Source organism: Simochromis diagramma, unplaced genomic scaffold, assembly GCF_900408965.1.
Source record: "Simochromis diagramma unplaced genomic scaffold, fSimDia1.1 OVJJ01000816.1, whole genome shotgun sequence".
Classification (NCBI taxonomy): Eukaryota; Metazoa; Chordata; class Actinopteri; order Cichliformes; family Cichlidae; genus Simochromis; species Simochromis diagramma.
In genome coordinates this window covers 13012066-13025448 of record NW_024386908.1, presented here as the reverse complement: position 1 = coordinate 13025448, position 13383 = coordinate 13012066, and the positions used below count along the sequence as shown (strand labels likewise).

General features: G+C 41.6%; 1 protein-coding gene across 8 annotated transcripts in view; it reads left to right on the top strand.

Annotated features, from left to right (window-relative positions):
• magi2a (membrane associated guanylate kinase, WW and PDZ domain containing 2a) overlaps positions 1 to 13383 on the top strand; it is a 253880-nt gene that overhangs the window by 219755 nt on the left and 20742 nt on the right. For 7 of the 8 annotated variants that reach the window (XM_040035518.1, XM_040035516.1, XM_040035515.1 and 4 more), the window contains exons 11-12: positions 7354 to 7385; positions 10338 to 10545. The exons of the other annotated variant lie outside the window; for it this stretch is intronic. In XM_040035518.1, the coding sequence (XP_039891452.1) occupies positions 7354 to 7385; positions 10338 to 10545 (240 nt within the window). The remainder of the gene's footprint in view (positions 1 to 7353; positions 7386 to 10337; positions 10546 to 13383) is intronic. 8 annotated transcript variants of the gene reach the window in all.

Sequence of the window (13383 nt, the reverse complement as noted above, 5' to 3'; positions counted from 1 at the left end):
TACTTCTTTCTAGTTTGTACATACAGCTATGGAACTGACACAAACAGGATGCACTGTCTGAGTGTGTGAGGGGAACCTGTAATTGAACCTTCCTCGCCTCACTAGCCATTCTTGATCTTTGATGCTGGACATTAGAAGTGTGTTGTCATAGTAACACCACCATAAAAAAAGCCATAACAGTATTGTCGGATTGTGGTTGTGGGAGTTTGTGAAATATGTGGGTGTTATGAAAGCATAAAAGCTGTCAATCTCACTTCCAGTTGACTTTATGTGTGTGTGTGTGTGTGTGTGTGTGTGTGTGTGTGTGTGTGTGTGTGTGTGTGTGTGTGTGTGTGTGTGTGTGTGTGTGTGTTTTTGTGCATATGTGTGTGTTCTTTGTCACAAGGTGGTAGATCTGTCTGCAGGATTAAAGAGTGGCCATTAAAAAATCCAAACATATGCACACATATACACACTATTTAAACTTAAGCTTGTGGTGCTCGTTCAGTCCTCCGCATCAGATTGCCATTTCAGTGAAAGTGATGAGCTGTGTGCCTGGCCCTGAACTGGCAAATATTTGGAGAACGTGTCAGAGACTGAAGCATGACAGTTGTTTGGTGACAGATATCAGTCAGTTCCTCTCATCTCTCTCTCTCCCACTTTCTGTTACTCTGCTGTGGGGCACAAAAAACAGCCAGCTCAATTAGAAAGTGTGGCCAGCCTCCATTGGGCTAAAGAAGCGAGCCAAATTGCTATATGTTAAGAGGTAGATCATCATTTCAGCAGCATTATGACAGTTTTATTACGATGGATAATAGCTTGGCTAATGTTTACAGCTCGTCTTTTTGAGCACGTTGGGTCAGGGAAGACCTGCAACTCAAATCTCACAGGTGGTGCTGCGAGTCTCACACCGGTCACAGTTTAATGAGCTGTACGAGGTGATTTTATTGGCAACCACCCTGTTTTGTCTCCTTACACATCTGTGGATATCCTACAGTAATTCTTCTATTTTGAGACCTCTCCCCAGAAGTAAGGCTTCAATCACACTGGCCAAGAGACCAGTTGGCAGCCTCTTGGCAAGCTCTGGGTCACTAGGGAAATATGTGCAATTCAGGACCGTTTGGCAAGTGGTAGCTGCAAGTTGTTGGCTGTTGCTGGCTGGGTAAAATCAGTTGGAAAGACAGTGCTTTACAAAAAAAACCCTTGTCCTTTTACTGGGTACCAGCAGATTTCATCAGTCACCCATAGTTAGTGTTAATAGCGACTGCCCAAAACCTTTAAAAACCATTCACCAATCAGTTGAAGAATACACACTTTTCCCTAGCGACCAGCAGTTGCCAGGGGATCACCGACCAGTCTCAAGGCCTGATTCATTCACGTTTTAGGAACAAATTTCATAACAACATCCAGAAACAACTCAGCAACCAGTTGGGGAATGTGCATTGCAATCAGTGGTTGCCAGATAGCTGGTCTCTAGGCTTGCATGGCTACGGCTGAATGAACTGAGAAACCGAAGACCCATCACATTCATAAAAATTAAACATTTACTAAAGCCAAAATCAAGGAAGAAATAGGGTTGTTTTCTGTCAGTTTTTTTATTTAATTAGACTACTTTTGGTAACCCAAGGAGCCCCCTAATGGTCACTACATATAATGCAGGTTTTAGGCACTTAAGAACTCTCAATACAGAACTTTAAATACAGTCTATGTTCTGAACAAACAGTAACACAACCGCTGATATTTTTTGCTGTTTTTTTTAATGACATTCACCCATTTTTTTCCCCATTGGAAGCTAATTTTGACAGCAGCAGGTTTTAATGAGCCAACATGTAAGATTTAATTTGGCGCTTTTGAGAACCAGTGCTTTCTGTGAAGTCCCTGCCAGCTCCAGCATCTCTGGAAACATTTCCAGTTCCAAACTCTTTAATTAGAGTTTTGCCCAGAAACCAGGAATTGAAAATGAGGCACAACTTCAACCAAATGCCCTTCACTATTACCTGAAGCTGTGCCATGGCTGGAGTGGAGTCAGACGCAGTCATTACCTGTGCACTTTTACTGATGTGTATTGCTGTTGTTATACTTATATTGGAAAAGACTGACGCATACAGTAGGACAGGACACCAGTTAGCTCAGAACTTAAGTGCAAGTTGGACGCTGCAGGGTTCATGTAGCTCTCTGTAGCTGAGCTGACAGATCTGATTAGCATTTGGGCTAAGAGCTTTCAGCACCACGGACAGCTCCTTTTGCCCTCCCTCTCTCTCTTGGTGTTCTGTCTCAGTCGCTCACCCCTTCTCAACTTCTAGCCATGGGGCACTTTGACACCTACGCCTGCATAAATGTCTGGTATGCCTGAGCTAACAGTGTCTTTAACCCGTGGATCACCTCCGTCAGTGATGCCAGGTAGTGCACCCTCTTTTTGTCGGTCTGGCTTATCTCAGGTTCTTTTACCCATATGGAGGACTGCTCTGTTGTTGCCTCTTTTGCTCACTGTACCCTCCACAAAGACTCAAATCTAGGTATTCTGGAAAGCTGTTCATTGATTCACCTTCTTTGGGAATAAAAGCAAAAATCCTTCTCTGCCCCTCAAGTTATAACACTTCAAAAGTCTTTCTTGTTTTGTGCTGATAAAAATGCTCCCATGTGCATTGAAAGTGAAATTGTTATTGAGTTTTAGATAAGCTCCTGTAACTGTTTTGTTTCTAAAAATGTTATTTGGCTTGTTTTGACAGAGAAGAGCCGGCGCTCTGAAAAACATTGCTGGAGTTCTCTTTGTAGCCTTTGTTAATTTCCATGTTGTCACCATTCCACTAGTGGCTCAGTGAGACGAATGTTTTTACAGTGCGATTGGAGTCTGGCCAGGCCAAGACTGGGAAGGCTGGCGCATAATTCGAGCAGTCACCCTTTAATTTGATCCCTCAATTTGCATGTGCTTGAAGCTTCCCAGAGGGAAGACTGTGGCAGCACTTGAAAGACAAGACAAAGAAAAAGTGAATAAAGAAGATGGAGAATGCACCTTTTCTTAATATGCTCCTGTGAATTGGACTAAAGAAAAGTGCTTCATTACTCTGTGTCTGCATGTATATGAATGCATATGTGTTTGATGTTTGCTGCATGTCTTGTACTTTTTTACTGATGATTTTCTTTCATCGCTCAACTCAGAATTCTGGTTCTTGTGCTTGGACAACGTAAGCAGCTGAAATGTGTGGAATAACATTTTAAAGGTCAAAGCAAGATGAATTGGGAAGTGAAAGGAGAAAGTATGTTCTTAACTTGCTGCACTGCATTGCAAACTAAAACCACTTTATGGTCACCCTGAACTTAAGTGAAAGTCAGAGTTTTATTGCTGTAGGCACTGACAGATCAGTGATATATTCACAAACGTCTCTTTGCCTAGTGTAGTTGCCGTCCTGCTGAGTGCTGATATTGAATGCTTTAATGAAATGTTTGCTGAAGATTGATCAGAGGTATTGAGTGAGGTCAGCCTTTCCTCATTTCAAGTGAAAACTGAAACAATGGATTCATGTTGAGTGTTCAGTTCTTTTATACTACCTCTGGATCCCCTAGTTACCTTTAGATGAACAGATTTAGACCTAGGTTAATTTTTTTTCATACCTTCCTGGTGTGAAACGTCACCTGGGGATAGGATATGTGATGGCTTTTATGGTAAATCATTGTAGCTGGGTGGTTATGTAGTTAGACAAATTAGCAACTAGTTGCCTTTAGAAAATTTAGAATTGTTAATTTATTAAGTTGAAAACAATTCATATTATTTAATGTACACCACCGTTTAAATGTTTGGTTACACAGTAGCCCAGTAGCTAGGGCTGCACGATTAATCGTTAGAAAATCGCGATCTCAATTCATACTTATGTGCGATCTCATTTCCAAATGACAACGATTTAAAAAACAAAAAAAAAAAAAAAAAAAAAAAAAAGACAACGATTGTACCGCATTTTGATCCGGGACGTAATCTGCATGAAAACAAGCGCTCACTCTTCCTGCTCAACAAATGACAAGGGCGGAGCCTTATACCACGTGATACAGAAGCTGTGCCGTGTATACCGCACCCGACCGCTCCCGCTGTATATTCAGTCTTTGTTCACCCGCTGCCCGCTTAGAATAATTTTCTACCCGACCCGACCGTTCCCGCTAAATTTAGATCTGGTTTCCAAAATCTCACATTTAAATGGGGTACCACCAAAAAATAGAGATAACAGATAAAACTGCAGGTTGTGCAATGATTGTATTTATTTTTCTTAAACAAGATGCATTTATCTGTCAACATGCAACATTTATCTTTTAACATGGAAAACGTGTTGCAAAAATATGGGATGGGACATGAGTGCCGCCTTAAACCTGAGGTTCCAGTCTTGTGACTGCAAAAGGGTAAAACTTTGAGGCATTTATCGCATTGTACAAAGGGTAATTTTTTTCCATTTGCGTCTATGACGCATGAAAAAGACTCCCATACATCAGACTTGCCTGATGTGGGTTTCCTTAAAGTAAACTGACCGTTGTCTAATCCCAGCTGAACGTCCTTCAAGGAAATTGCATCTTCAGTTTGCTCTGCCATGTTGGTAAAGCGCGCTCTGATGCAGGTGATGCGCGCACAGAGTCACAGACTGTGCAAGTAAAATGCACGTGCAAAAAGCACTGATCCATGCGCTCAGTGCGTGTAACAGGCGTGAGCACTGGCTGTACCAGTGCTCAATTAGAATGAGGAAATCACAGATATGCTGTTCCGAAAAAATGTCGGGCACGCTATATTTTCAGACCGCGCGCTCCCGTTCAAATTACACCAGAGTTACCGACCGCTACCGCATTTTATTTGGAAATTTATTCCCGCGCCGCAAGAAATCTGGTCGGCTCCCGCGGCTCCCGCGGGACAGCCGCGGGAATGCAGACCTCTAGTGTGATGCTAAAATTAGCAGGGAAAAAACAACGGAGAACACGTCAGGGATGACGAGAAAGTGACAGGAGAAAATACGTCCCGGTCAACCACCCAAACATCAATAACGGGAACCTTATACAGCGCCTCCCCATAACCGTCGAACTCCCGCAGGCACAAAGAAATTACGGAGGCTATCACTTATCACCTGACCAAAGATATGGCTCCCATCAACACTGTGAAAAACGAGGGATTTAGGAGAATGATCAACACCCTAGACAAACGCTACACAGTGCCGTCCCGCAACTATTTTTCTATTGTTGCACTACCTGCTCTATACACGCAGTGTCGAGCAACGGTTGAGATGGAATTTCAAGCAGTACAACATTTTGCGGCAACAACAAAACGAGACATTTGTTGTTTTTATGTTTATTTATTGTTTTTATGTTCAGTCTCAACTGTTACGAAGTTGATGTGCAGTTAATAAGCGCAATAAATATTTATACTGGAAAACAAATTCGTGAGAGAATCGTGATCTCAATTCTAAGCAAAAAAATCGTGATTCTCATTTTATGCAAAATCGTGCAGCCCTACCAGTAGCCCACACTCACCAGTTACTTCATTGGCTACACCTTGCTAGTATTGGGTTGGGCCAACTTTTCCCTTCAGGACTGCCAGGATTATTCGTGGCATCGATTCATCAAAATGCTGGAAACATTTTTGCTTCATACTGACATGACAGCATTGCACAGCTGCTGCAGATTTGTCAGATGCACATCCACGCTCTATAGGAGTTAGATCCGGTTACTGTGGAGACCATTTGAGTACAGCTCAAGAAACAGTTTGAGATGATTTCAGCTTTGTGACACGGCATTTTAACCTGTTGGAAGCATCCATCAGAAGACTGGTACACTGCGGTCATAAAAGGAGGGACATGGTCAGAAACAGTACTGGGATAGGCTGTGATGTGCCCAAAGGGTACCAAGAAAATATCCCCTATACCATTACACCACTAGCCCGTGTGAATTGGAGCCTAAGTTTCCTGTTCTTAGCTGTGGTCTTCTGCTGCTGTAGCGTCTCTGCTTTAAGATTTGCGTTCAAAGATCCTCTTCTGCATACCTTGGTTGCAATGAGTGTTTATTTGACAGCTCAAAGCAGTCTGCTCATTCTCCTCTGACCACTGAAGGCCATTTTCACTCAGAACTGGCGCTCAGTGGATATTTGCTCTTTTTTTGGAGGGTTTTCTGTAAACCCTGCAGATGCACATGTGGTAAAATAAATCCCATTGTCTGGCACCAATAGCTAACCCATATTTGAAGTCACTCAGATCACCTTTCTTCCCCATTCTGATGCTCAATCTGAGCTTAATCTGAATTAAAGATTTTATTTAATCACATAGGAATTGAATCTCCACTAAGGCCCCCACCTTTATCTTGATTATTGTTGGATGACTTGCTGACAGCTGTCCATGTGACAGACATTGAAACACTGAAAGTCAGTGAGCTCACTGAAGACTCAGTTTGTAGGATTACATCTGTATCCATGACTTTTTCTCTTGAGGCTAAGTGTGCACATGTTCAAGTGTGTTGGCTGGTGCACATTTATCAGTGAGTCATTTTTATATTTTTTACCTGTCACAGCTGACTGAGCTCTGGAGCCTGTGTCACCAGTAGACTGCCCTCTAGTGGCATTTGATGTGCAGTACATGATAATATAGAACAGTTTGTCTCTGTCACATTAGTAAAACCAGAGTGTCTGTATTTGTGAGGATCGGGATTTGTAATACTACATTTTAATGTTTTTTATTCATGCAGCTGATTTGGATTTATGGCCTAAAATGTTCAGCAAGCATGCAGCTGATTTCTCTAATAATCGCACCTGCTCATAGATGAGCATTTAGCAGCTGAGGAGATTTGAATTTCCTTTAGGAATACTTGTGTAATAATGTAATAATTTGTCAGTGTTGTGTTTACAGCTTGTTTCCGCTGCCCCAAGTGGCTATAAATATAATAACGCAGGTTTAAAATGCATCAGTATAAAGTTTGGCCTCGCTTTCTATTTAACAGAAGGCAAACATTATTACCTGATATCTCCAAATCAGAATAAAAATCACGTTTTATCAGTAGCAAATACTCTGTATGTGCAGCAGTGAATTTTCTCAGGTCTTATTTTAATCTCACTTTACATTCACAGTTGGTTTCTGCCTCATAGAAATCTATTTGCCATCGCTTGCTTTGTGCTTTCATCATGTTTTAGATGTCCTTTTCTTCGTCCTTTCTACCACTTACAAACACTGCTGTCATGTCCCATTATTGTCTTCATTTGGTTTAAATTTAATTCAGATGTTTTCTTCATTTTATTATCCTCTAAGATATACCCTGGAAACCCTGGCTTCATTGGGTAAAAATAAGCCTCACATCTCATGATCGGTTTTCATCTTTTTCCGTCTAAAACATAAGTTGTTTTTTGTTCTCTCAACATTACAGGTCACTATTCACCCTGGAAGACCCCTAAGCAGGTAACATGCAACATCCTCAGAAATCCAGACTATCCACATTTCTGCTTTTTTATTCTGTAGATTACCACCAGTGGCTGCAGTGTGCATACGTATGTGCTAACTGGAAAAAACTCTAAATTTAGCAGTGACTTGTCTGCTCTTTTGTCCGTCGTACTAACCCTCACTGATGACTCACTATATGTCCGTGTCCCGCTTTTGATATTCAGCCCTTCTTTATCGTTATGAGATGGCAGAAAGTCCAAGTAGCCCACTCATAACATCACTAGACTTGTATCCTCCAAGTCAGGCGTGATTCATAGCCTGGCTGGGTGCCATCAGGGTAATTTACACTCAGGGCATTAGGACTATTATGCTACAGCTCTAGTGCTGCTATCCATCTGTGTTCAGTGCTTTGGCATGAGCCAGATATGTTTCATCCCCTTTTTAATCTTCATTTCATAACATTTGTCCATTTGGCAAAATGTTTCAAAAGCTTTTCTGCACATCTATACCCTGCTTTTCTTCCACGGTCATTTATCTTTCACCTTCTTTCTCTTTTTTTTTTCACCCAGTAAAGCAAAAACCCGTCATGTGGCATCTCTGCAAACTTGCCTTTAGCTCCGAGTCCTGCCTCCACTGCTGTTATAAATACACTACTACACTGTCATTTGCTGTCCCTACAGGCCTCTAACAACTCTGTCCACCAAACACCCTCTCAGATCAGATTCATTTTGCTTTATCTGTGTCACCCTCATATTCCTTTCATGCCTTGGCATCTTCCCAGCACTGCTCTGACCAGTCCCTGACCCCAGCTAATGTTGTCCCCATTCCAGTTCCCAACTAACATCAGAGGAAACCTCAGTTGTGCAGCTTTTAAGATGCTTTGTCTGCTGAAATCCCCTCATTGTTCATCGTTTCTCCTTCCATCTCAACACAATCATCGTCTTTCATCTCTCTCAGAATAATTGTAATCCTAAACTCTGAGCTTTTGTAGTGCAGCAGTCAGCATACACAACCTCTCTCTTGTCTTGTTTGTTCACCTTTTTGGATGCCCCACCTGCGCCTGCCCCTCTCTTTTAGCTGCTAAAGCCCCCGACACTAGACTTTAGTACTCGTATAATTAGGTGTAATTTGTTAAAGGAATACTTCTGCAGCAGAGAATGAAATATGGAGGACTTTGGCTAATAAGGGAAGACAGGAAATCTCCTAATTGCCATATTGACCTATAGCCCTGCAAACACTCACCCCACAACTCCCAAGAGTTTTATTTGCAAATGAGCTTATTAAGATTTGCCAATCAAACTCAGCCGATACTGTAGGTAACGGAGAACAGTGCTTAATGTGGCAACACATGCAGGTGTTTTTCATTCAGCAATGCTGTCAGCCTGCAGTGCGCTCTATTCATGTGATCAAGTAGATCATCGCCATAGTGTGCTTGCTTCAGTGTCTTAATCTCAAATAAGAAGAGACAGAGTGAAAGAGAGATCAGGATGCAGAAGTCTACTCCCCGCCTTAACAAGGTCCCCAGTCTCAGCAGCCTGCCCTATGCAGACGTGCTTCACATCAATAGCAGACGCGACTGAAAACTGCAAAGAGCTGAGCTGCTTTTCATTCCTGACCAGAGCTTCCATGAAGTTGATATTTATTCTCGGTACATCTGGAACCAGATGACCTGCATTTCTCAGTATTAAAGTGTGGCACTATGCAGCCGCTCTCGCCGTCTCGCTTTCAAAAGGCCTGTTGTTCCCTCCAGATCTGTCGCTCACCCTTTTTTTGACATGTCAACATGTCATCTTGGCTATCTGCTTAGTGTCATGCCATGACTCAGGCGGCCCCGCTTATCTGACACATCAAGGCTGACACTTTGACTGGTGATGTCAAAACTGCCTTTGTCACCTCCAAAGCTTGACAGTACATTTTCAGATGTCTTTCTGGATGAAAGTTATCCGATTTCTGATTATATACCACACTCTACCTTACAGATAGAGAATAACTTTTGCTCTGGCCCTTAGAATCCACTATCATTTTTTTAAATGTCCATCTAGATGTGCCAATCACATATGTCAGGTGCTTTCCTCCCTGCACACATCCCCATAAACACTGTGATCTGAATGCCAAATAGAAACAGCTGGCAGTATTTTGCTTATTTCTATTACTAACCTCACTAACATGCTTGAATTGACAGTTGGCGAAACACTGCCCCCTAACAGGAAATATTGAACCACATCAATTAGGTGCAGCAGGCCTGTCAAGCTTTGTTCTTTCCCAGATGTTAAAATATTTTAGCAGGGCTGCCTATTGTAGTCACATTTGGGGTATTTCTTTAGTTGTGTCATAGTTATCTCAAAAATACAAGGCAAAGGCTGACTTTGAAAAATGCTGCATTCCTGATGGTTTCAATCAGAGATGTAAAATTATAATTCTGAATACACATCATCATTAAAATAGTTTGGAAAAAACAGTAAACGGGGAGTTCAAGTGAGTCTGTAACTGACACACTTTGGTGCTTTTTTTTAATGCCCAGGGCATCATCATCAGTTTCCTGAGTTGTCTTTTTGCCAAAGCTAAAAGCATCAAGTCTTTTCCAGTATGTTTTTTCTTTCACCACATGTTTTAATCTTAAAATCAGAAGGAGACAGATGTTACGGTTACATAAAAACATGTAAATTGACAGGCACCTTTTTGTGAGTCGAAAGCATAATTTTTTTTTGTTAGAAATGAGTAGTTTTCCTTACTTTTCTCTGAAAATAGACATGCATTATTAAGTTGTAAATATGTCCGAGCAGGCAAAGCTTGACGGGTGTAGCAGCCATAAATGGGCGCGGCAGGGTTTAGTGAACTGTCACAGCTCCTTAAACGAAACCGTGCCTAGGAGTTTACGGTTCTTACTGTGATTTTGAGGATGAAATCAAGCATCAGGAGTGGGAGAGCAGGAAGGGAAATACTGACCGCTCATGCCGCTGTGCTTTGCAGGTGCTGGAGCAGTGGGAGTCCCAGCAGGGCCAGAGCAGCCCTGCTCAGACCAGCCTGTCGGCTCCTGTTATCCCCCACAGCGCCCCCTTCCCAACACACCATCTTCACAGGGCCTCGGTCCCTGAGTCTGCCTCCGAGGCCTTGGCCCTGGCAAAGCCAGACCCATATGACCTTTATGAGAAGTCCAGGGCTATCTTTGAGAGTAGGCGTAAGTACCAGCGTTGATACTGCAGGTGAAGTGCTGTGAAAACACACTCCTCTCTAGAAATCAAGCAGGCCAGCTTCTACGAGGGAAGGCAGAGGAGTGAAGAGCGATCACTCTTTCTCTCAATCACAATCACTCTTTCTCTCAATCACAGAAGTGATTCATTGTCACTTTTGTTGCTCCACAGAAATCTGAAAAAGTCTTCTGAAATTCGCTGACCTCTTTCTTCAGAGCTGAAGATCTGTGTCTGAACTTTCCACACAATAACCACGAGTATAAAATAAAAATCAGAAGCTGTGCAGATAACTAGAAACACTGATCTTCTTCCAGCTCACATTGTAAACTGAGAAGTGTCCCTGAATAATCAGACAGGTGCTTCTGCACAGTTATATTTCCATCCTGTGACTTGTAAAATTATAAAATTCAACATATTATTGCGATTGTGCATACATCATTCTTTTGCTCAATTGAGCATTTTAATCAGTAGAAAGTAGGACATGCTTTTTATGCATGTTTATATTTGCAGAATAAGGATTTTAGTAACATCACAGATCTATATTATCATAACACACAGGTACTAGAATTAGTTTTCTTAAATTCTGTAAAGAGACATTTACACTAAATATTATTGTGTTTCTTTCACATTATGCTCTTAATTTTGTCATTTAGATTCCTACTTGAAAGTAAAATGTGTTTCTGGGAAACATAGTGAAATACGGATTATGTTGAGTTGGCTTTTCCACTCTCACAGTGGTGTGTAAGCCAGTTTCTTCACTGATTCTCTTTAGAGGTTAACATCTGCCTTGCATATAACTGATAACAAGTCTCATGGATTCATGGCATGACAGTATCTTTCCTCTGGTTTATTGGAGGATATTGCTATAGTAAAGTTACAGTAAAGTTTTTATTGTTAAGGCTGCTGTATATGAGGTACCTGCTATTCAAGAGGACACGGCTGTCAGAAAGTCTTCTCATCAAATCTTCCTGTTTCGCTCACTGTCGCTTCCTCCTCTTCTGTGGCGGATGCCGTGATCACTGCTGCCTTCCTCTCAGTAAAGGTCAGGGGTTGTGCCTGGTAGGAAAAACACACAGACAGATTTTAGCAGTGCTCCATTTGACCGCCTCACTGGTGTAGGTAAAGCTGGGTGTGACCTTTTATTTAGCATCACAACCTCAGGCCAGCCCACACTCCGTCAGCTGTGGTTAAGTTCAGTCTTCTCTGACCCTTAATAAATTAATGTCAGCGATTACATAAACAGACTGAGGTATAGGATCAGGTATTTCAAACTCTTTAGCATACATTCTCAGCTTTATGAGCCTGTATTAAAAATGGTCACAGTAGGTTTTGTGGATTATTCAGTGTGACAGGGAAAAGCAGGTGTTCCTGTTTTGTTGTGTTTTCTTAAATATAATTTGACAGTTTTATACGCATTAAAGTCAAAGACACTTCAAAGACGGACATGTGAGATCCTGAGTGAATAAATCCCAAGCAGGCTGCATTGCTAGAAACCACTCGAGATTTTGTGTGTGTGTGTTTGTATCTTTGAAGAAGATTGTTCGAAGATTGTTTAGACCAGTGCTCCCAACCTTTTTTCATCTGACTACATCTACTACTGCAGCCCTGTCAGACGGACTCTAAAAACCTGTTCACAACATTCTTGATCTTTAAATCTGTTAAACTGAGCTTATTTTAAACTGCATCTGAACACTTTTGGCATATTTTTCAATTGTAGATAGTTATCTGATCCAGATGTCCTTACCTGTTAGCGTGTTATTTTAGCCATACGTCACTACTGCTCAGTTTAATAGCTGGTGACCAATTTCACCACTTTCGAGTTTTGTGTGTACAGTTTCGACCTTTTCTTTATTTTTTTCCGTTATATTGTTGGCTGCACATCCGTGATGAGAATCTTCTGTTACACTATATCCTGAAGTTGCATGATTGTAGATTGTTGGAGAAATAGATCTGGTGACTGTGGGGTCCAATTGCTCAAGAAACCAATTTGAGATGATTTGAACTTGGAGGCATGCCTGGAAGCAGAAATCAGGAGATGGGTACATTATGGTCATAAAGGGATGAACATGGTCAGCAGCAGTACTCAGGTAGGCTGCCGGGTTTCACTAATGGTCAGTGGGTACAAAGGGACTGAAAAGGTACCAAGAATTTATCCTCCACATCATTACACCACCACCAGCAGCAGTCTGAGTTTTACGCTAAGTTTTGACCCCAACGTCTGAATGCTGCAGCAGAAATCGGGACTGATCAGACCAGGCAGCATTTTTCCAATCTTCTATTGTCAAGTTTTGGTGAGCCCGTGTGAAATGTAGCCTCAGCGTCTGAAGCTACAAGTGGCACCAGGTACGGTCTTCTGCTGCTGTAACCCATCTGCTTAAAGGTTCACATGTTGTAGATTCTCCACGTCTACATGCCAACATGTATTGAGTGGCTGTCATGTGATTGGCTGATTAGATATTTGCAAAGTTATTCAAGTCCAGAGGAACAGGTGTACTCCTTATAAAGTGGCCAGTAAGTGCATTTCGATGTAAAGTTTTGTTAACAGCATTGTTTATTTGTTCATGCTATCTAGTCAGCCAACCTGTTCGACTTTTTTGGGTTTACTCCATTAATTAATTCAACAGTGAGCTAATATTATAAACTACCCCCAAAAATACAGATATACTTGAACCTATTTCCTGAATTTGATGTTTTTGAGTGTAGAAATTGACTCTGTAATTTTGATTGTTCTTAAAATATAAAGAAAAAATATAGACATACTGAAGAAATCCACCACTTCTCTATAAACAGAACTGTATATTTTGTGGTAATAGCTGCCTCGCTCT